This window comes from Phoxinus phoxinus, assembly GCF_949152265.1.
Source record: "Phoxinus phoxinus genome assembly, chromosome: 14".
Lineage (NCBI taxonomy): Eukaryota > Metazoa > Chordata > Actinopteri > Cypriniformes > Leuciscidae > Phoxinus > Phoxinus phoxinus.
Genome location: NC_136889.1, coordinates 399,249 through 406,748, shown reverse-complemented (window position 1 = coordinate 406,748; position 7,500 = coordinate 399,249). Strand labels below are relative to the sequence as shown.

Genomic DNA, 7,500 nt, shown 5'->3' with positions numbered 1-7,500 from the left:
ACAGGCTTACAGAGGGCAGGGGTCACAGGCTTACAGAGGGCAGGGGTCACAGGCTTACAGAGGGCAGGGGTCACAGGCTTACAGAGGGCAGGGGTCACAGGCTTACAGAGGGCAGGGGTCACAGGCTTACAGAGGGCAGGGGTTTGTAACTAAGAAAAACTAAACGTAAATAAAAGCACGCGCGAGAGAGAAAGTTCAGCGCGTGCTCTGACTGCGGTGTTGTGACCGGAATAGCGCACGCAGGAGCTCATGTACAAAACAGTTCTGTAAAATGATATATGATAAAATGAAAACTATTTCGGTCAACCCAGCAATCAGAGGAGGCTGCACCCCCACCTCCCGATACCGTTCTCGGGGAAACTGTGCTGTGGGGAAACTTATTTATTATCTATATTAACATTTTTTATAAAACACCATTTACCCAAACTGACTAATAAAAACAAGTTTAAATGGGTCAATTTTCTATAAAAAATGTTGAGTCTTCATTTTGTTTTCTGACACAGCTACTCCAGTTCTTGTTAAAACACACTAGACATGCAAATAATGTGCATTTTGGGCACTTTTTTTCTGAAATCATATTTATTTTGTCCATCAACAGTGTGCTTTCACTTTAATGGATCGTGAGCAGCAGAAATAGACCTGCGCTCTGCTCGCGGTGTGAACGCACTCACTGAGTAACTGCACGCCGGAAAACATGCTCACGCTCGCGGTGTGAACCGGACGTAACCTACGAGGTTTCCTACATGTGCGCTCCGTGTGCACGAGTGATGCTGATGTTGCGCGGTGTTAACCATGCAGCGCCGAGTGCTTGACCGGTCGCCGCTCACGGGAATATCAGCCAATTACGGTCACCAGCCGATCAATCGGTGCATCTCTAATGTATTTGTTTAATTATCGTTGCAAGCCATCATAAAATACAGCATATTGCAACAACAAAAAAAGTTATTCACTGTGAGAACCGGACCTCGGGATCGGCTTGAAGTAATGGTCGGGTCGGGTTAAATGATTTGGGGTACGGGCTCAGTTTAAAGCTAGTGCAGAACTCTACTCAGGGTTAATGTGACGGGTGTGTGTGTGTGCGTGCGCGTGTGTGTGTGTGTGCGCGCGTTCACGTACTGCCTTGAGTGTGTTCCTCCTCGTCGTTGGGGAAGAGATCGTCCAGAGAGTCCTTGGGCGGCTCACCGCTCTTCTCCTCCTGCACACACACACACACACACACACACACACCAGATCATGTGAAAAATTATGTTTTTTGCTACTTCATAGTTTATTAAGTAATATTAACAAATACAATGTTTGATTTTCAAAGTAAATGTTGAAATGACCAGTAACTTGGATTGATGAGTATTGTTCAGCATTAATGCGGAGTGAGTGTGGACCTGCGTGGAGCGTTGTGTGACTGACGCAGAAGTGTTGAAGAGTGTCCCGGCCTGAGCACGCAGATCTCGGGGGCTTAGCTAACGGCAGGGACACAATCATTCGCCTATTCTTCATCGACCTCAAGTATGGTTTACCACTTGAAACATGCAAGTAGCAGCGCTCGCTATAATGCTAACAGAAAAATGTGCGCTATTATTAGGCGCATATTCAATTGTTTGTGTAGAGAAGCTCGTACTGCATGACACACACATCACTGCATTAACTTAAAATACTCCGTCATATTTGGTCATACAGATAAGAGTATTGCAAACTGTAAATGGTCTACTTTTATTTTTTTAAACCACAATAACAAGTAAACGTTGTGCTTTTGTAAAAAATGGTGATCTGTCGATTGTTCTCGGAACTTAAACGAACCGAAACTCCGCGTATACTTGCCTCACAGACATGAGAAACGTGTCTATAGAGAGCTTCAAACGTCTACATTTTAATGAACATTCAAATGGCAAACAAATATTCTCAGATTATGTAATGAAGCGTGCATATAGATGACGAGTCAGCATCAAGACGTAATCTCTGCAGCCGAAAACACAGAGAACATTATCAATAAATGATTAAAAAGTTTAGACAGTCTCATTCAGTTTTTTTCACGTTCTCATTATATTTGCCGGAGCGCTGTGGCAAGCTTTATGTGTGCTGGTTAAGTTTGACCAGAACAGCCTCCAGTCGAGGGCAGAGCGCTGGGTCGAGTGCTGTAACCTCACCGAGGGAGACACGTCCTCGTCGTACTTCTTCAGCTGGTTCATGAACTCCAGGTGCTTCTTCTCCTCCTCCAGCTGTGCCACGCTCTGCTCGCTCTTCTGCAGCTTCTGCTGGGTGTTGGCCAGCTCGTCCCGGAGCCACTGGTTCTCCTGGCAGAGCCGGCGCACCTGCGCGCGCAGCTTCTGCTTCTCCGACTCCACCGCGGTCAGGTGGTTGGACAGCGCCATCATCACCTGCACACGGAGCACACGTCACTCTCTGGCGTCGGGACTCAGGTCATGTGACTGACATATCACACTAAATTAAACATACTGGATTGTCCCTGATAGGGAAATTTGTAATGGACTTGTAAAAACCTGATACATTCAAAAAATTACACAAAATATTCATACACACCATACACATACAAATAAATAGACTAATTGATACCGGTACAAAAGAGTTGTTTTGACTGATATCTGTCATTGTTGCTTTATAGCAGAAACTGAAGCTGAGATTCTGTCTAAGCCATCAGAGGATTATTCACTTCAGAATTAAAATGTCCTGATAGTTTCCTCTCCGCACATCATCCACGATGTTCCCGTGTTCCTTCCTTCAGTGGGACAGAAATGCAGGTGTGTGAGGAACACACTCCAGATGTTCTCCATATAGTGTCTTCAATGGTCCAGCGGGTCGAAGGTCCAGATGTGAGTTTCAGCTTCAAAGTCTCTCACGATCCAGCCGAGGAATAAGAGTCTCATCTAGACACACCAGCCGACATTTTAGAACAAAAAAAAACATTTGTAAACCTTTAAACACAAATGTTCATCCTGCACGTCCACAACCTCATGCATCACGTGATCAGGCTGGAGGGTGGCGGTAATCTGATGCAGGGCGAAAAACTCAAAATTATCCGATATCGTTGTTTTACCTTTTATTTACCTTTTGCTTTTGTGTTTGCACGTTCGCTTTGTAAACACTGGGTCGGTTCTTCCGCCGACGTCATGCGTGACCTTTCAACCTGATGACGTAATGTGTGTCGCATCACAGCGAGTGCAAGATGAGCATTTGTGTTTAAAGGTTTATAATTTTTTTTTTTTTGTTCTAAAATGTCCGCTGGTGTGTCTAGATGAGACTCTTATTCCTCGGCTGGATCGAGAGAGACTTTGAAGCTGAAACTCACATCTGGACCTTCGACCCGCTGGACCATTGAAGACACTATATGGAGAACATCTGGAGTGTGTTCCTCACACACCTGCATTTCTGTTCCACTGAAGGAAGAAACATCTTGGAAGACGTGGAGGAGAGTAAACTATCAGGACATTTAAGAATTTTAATTCTGAAGTGAACTACTCCTTTAAAAGTGAGTGAATGAAAAGCTTGACCCCTGACCTCACCTGTGCCTCTCCTAGCCCGACCCCTGACCTCACCTGTGCCTCTCCTAGCCCGACCCCTGACCTCACCTGTGCCTCTCCCAGCCCGACCCCTGACCTCACCTGCGCCTCTCCCAGCCCGACCCCTGACCCCTGCCCTCACCTGTGCCTCTCCCAGCCCGACCCCTGACCCCTGACCTCACCTGTGCCTCTCCCAGCCCGACCCCTGACCCCTGCCCTCACCTGTGCCTCTCCCAGCCCGACCCCTGCCCTCACCTGTGCCTCTCCCAGCCCGACCCCTGCCCTCACCTGTGCCTCTCCCAGCCCGACCCCTGACCCCTGCCCTCACCTGTGCCTCTCCCAGCCCGACCCCTGCCCTCACCTGTGCCTCTCCCAGCCCGACCCCTGCCCTCACCTGTGCCTCTCCCAGCCCGACCCCTGACCTCACCTGTGCCTCTCCCAGCCCGACCCCTGACCCCTGCCCTCACCTGTGCCTCTCCCAGCCCGACCCCTGCCCTCACCTGTGCCTCTCCCAGCCCGACCCCTGACCCCTGCCCTCACCTGTGCCTCTCCCAGCCCGACCCCTGACCCCTGCCCTCACCTGTGCCTCTCCCAGCCCGACCCCTGCCCTCACCTGTGCCTCTCCCAGCCCGACCCCTGACCTCACCTGTGCCTCTCCCAGCCCGACCCCTGCCCTCACCTGTGCCTCTCCCAGCCCGACCCCTGACCCCTGCCCTCACCTGTGCCTCTCCCAGCCCGACCCCTGACCCCTGCCCTCACCTGTGCCTCTCCCAGCCCGACCCCTGCCCTCACCTGTGCCTCTCCCAGCCCGACCCCTGCCCTCACCTGTGCATCTCCCAGCCCGACCCCTGACCCCTGCCCTCACCTGTGCCTCTCCCAGCCCGACCCCTGACCCCTGCCCTCACCTGTGCCTCTCCCAGCCCGACCCCTGCCCTCACCTGTGCCTCTCCCAGCCCGACCCCTGACCTCACCTGCGCCTCTCCCAGCCCGACCCCTGCCCTCACCTGTGCATCTCCCAGCCCGACCCCTGACCTCACCTGTGCCTCTCCCAGCCCGACCCCTGACCTCACCTGTGCCTCTCCCAGCCCGACCCCTGCCCTCACCTGTGCCTCTCCCAGCCCGACCCCTGCCCTCACCTGTGCCTCTCCCAGCCCGACCCCTGCCCTCACCTGTGCCTCTCCCAGCCCGACCCCTGCCCTCACCTGTGCCTCTCCCAGCCCGACCCCTGCCCTCACCTGTGCCTCTCCCAGCCCGACCCCTGCCCTCACCTGTGCCTCTCCCAGCCCGACCCCTGACCCCTGACCTCACCTGTGCCTCTCCCAGCCCGACCCCTGCCCTCACCTGTGCCTCTCCCAGCCCGACCCCTGCCCTCACCTGTGCCTCTCCCAGCCCGACCCCTGACCTCACCTGTGCCTCTCCCAGCCCGACCCCTGACCTCACCTGTGCCTCTCCCAGCCCGACCCCTGCCCTCACCTGTGCCTCTCCCAGCCCGACCCCTGCCCTCACCTGTGCATCTCCCACCCCCGACCCCTGACCTCACCTGTGCCTCTCCCAGCCCGACCCCTGCCCTCACCTGTGCCTCTCCCAGCCCGACCCCTGACCCCTGCCCTCACCTGTGCCTCTCCCAGCCCGACCCCTGCACTCACCTGTGCCTCTCCCAGCCCGACCCCTGACCCCTGACCTCACCTGTGCCTCTCCCACCCCCGACCCCTGACCTCACCTGTGCCTCTCCCAGCCCGACCCCTGCCCTCACCTGTGCATCTCCCACCCCCGACCCCTGACCTCACCTGTGCCTCTCCCAGCCCGACCCCTGCCCTCACCTGTGCCTCTCCCAGCCCGACCCCTGACCTCACCTGTGCCTCTCCCAGCCCGACCCCTGCCCTCACCTGTGCCTCTCCCAGCCCGACCCCTGACCTCACCTGTGCCTCTCCCAGCCCGACCCCTGACCCCTGCCCTCACCTGTGCCTCTCCCAGCCCGACCCCTGACCTCACCTGTGCCTCTCCCAGCCCGACCCCTGCCCTCACCTGTGCATCTCCCACCCCCGACCCCTGACCTCACCTGTGCCTCTCCCAGCCCGACCCCTGACCTCACCTGTGCCTCTCCCAGCCCTGACCCCTGACCTCACCTGTGCCTCTCCCAGCCCGACCCCTGACCTCACCTGTGCCTCTCCCAGCCCGACCCCTGACCTCACCTGTGCCTCTCCCAGCCCGACCCCTGCCCTCACCTGTGCCTCTCCCAGCCCGACCCCTGACCTCACCTGTGCCTCTCCCAGCCCGACCCCTGACCTCACCTGTGCCTCTCCCAGCCCGACCCCTGCCCTCACCTGTGCCTCTCCCAGCCCCAGCTCGATCATCTCCACGGACTTGCGCAGCAGGCTGGACTTCTCGTGCACCACGTTGGCCTCCTCGTCCTTCTTCAGGCACTTGATGGTCTCCAGGAGGCTGTGCAGGATTGAGTTGTGCTCGTTCTTCAGCGCCTCCAGGCCCTGGATCACCAGCTTGGTGTTGGAGAGGATCTCCTCCTGCGACAGCTTCTCCAGCTTCTCCTCTCGGGGGTACAGGACCGCAGACATGATCCGGCCTGAGGACAGAGGCACACAGAGGCCGTGAGGAAGCTCAGTGTGTGTGTGTGTGTGTGTGTGTGTGTGTGTGTGTGAGGCCGTGAGGAAGGTGTGGTGATGTTCACACAAACCCAGGATCTGTCACGCCATATTAAAGCGGACACATTTCTAGGGGTGCACAGAAATTTCGGTCGCCGAAAACGGCATTATCGGTTTCGGGCCAAAATAAAAATGTCAACCGCGCCGCTCCATCCGGGATCTCCGCCGAGCTATATCTGATTATCTTATATCGGACGCATCCCTTGCATTAGCGCTGTAATGCGCGTGATCAGCTTCAGCGCGGCTCAAACGGCACTGCACGACTAATAATGAGTATCGGCAGGACTGTCATATTACACAACATTATAAAGAGAACAATATTGTAATAACACATTGTGCATTATTATAGTTTAGTTGCCGTGTGGCTCCAGGAAGAGCGCGTCCTCAACATGATCATTCTGATGAATGGCACGTAACAGTTCAACTTCACTTGTGCATTCACATCATTTTTGTGCAGAAATAATTTGTAATATTATGTTTATGTACTCAGGAGAGCTTCTGGATGTTAGCGGAGACGTGTGTGTAGTTACACTGATCGTCTCATCATCATGCTGGACTCTCACACACGTGTCCACAGTTCCTGAGGGGTTTAGAAGATCTTGGGCTTTGTTGTATATAGTTATACATATCAAATGTTTAATAAATAAAGAATCACAAAAAAAATATATAGTAATATATGTGATCAAGTAAAACAGCTGCTAAACACAAGGGTCACAGGCTGGGGGGGGCAGTGGATGATGAGGAGCGGCTGCACACCCGAGCGAAGAGCGTTACACCGAGAGATGATGCAGTTGGCCCAGCTGACGTGTTCATCCAGTGTGTGTGTGTGTGTGTGTGTGTGAGAGAGAGAGAGAGAGAGAGTGTGTGTGTGTGTGTGTGTGTGTGTGTGTGTGAGAGAGAGAGAGAGAGAGAGAGAGAGAGTGTGTGTGTGTGTGTGTGTGTGTGTGTGTGTGTGAGAGAGAGAGAGAGAGAGTGTGTGTGTGTGTGTGTGTGTGTGTGTGTGTGTGTGTGTGTGTGTGTGTGTGAGAGAGAGAGAGAGAGAGAGAGAGTGTGTGTGTGTGTGTGTGTGTGTGTGTGTGTGAGAGAGAGAGAGAGAGAGAGAGAGAGAGAGAGTGTGTGTGTGTGTGTGTGTGTGCATGAAATAAACACTGACAGTCAAAACACACCAGAGAAGCACTGATCGCCGGGTTTGTCAATGATTTCGTCCAAAACCAGAATGTATTTACAGTTTTAAATGTCAGAGCATCAGTCGCTAGTGTAGATCAGCAGAGCGAGAGCGAGAGCAGCGGCAGACTCTCTCCCAATAGAGCTGGTAAGTCCCGCCCCCT

General features: G+C 53.9%; 1 protein-coding gene across 6 annotated transcripts in view; it reads right to left on the bottom strand.

Moving 5' to 3' along the window:
• Positions 1–7,500, bottom strand: part of klc1b (kinesin light chain 1b) — a 36,865-nt gene that overhangs the window by 26,334 nt on the left and 3,031 nt on the right. For all 6 annotated transcript variants that reach the window (XR_013800339.1, XM_079636286.1, XM_079636287.1 and 3 more), the window contains exons 2-4: positions 5,837–6,093; positions 2,142–2,372; positions 1,117–1,195 (exon numbers count right to left, since the gene is read on the bottom strand). Coding sequence is in view for 5 of the 6 variants with exons in the window: in XM_079636286.1 (XP_079492412.1) it covers positions 1,117–1,195; positions 2,142–2,372; positions 5,837–6,085 (559 nt within the window). In the remaining variant the exon portion in view is untranslated. The remainder of the gene's footprint in view (positions 1–1,116; positions 1,196–2,141; positions 2,373–5,836; positions 6,094–7,500) is intronic.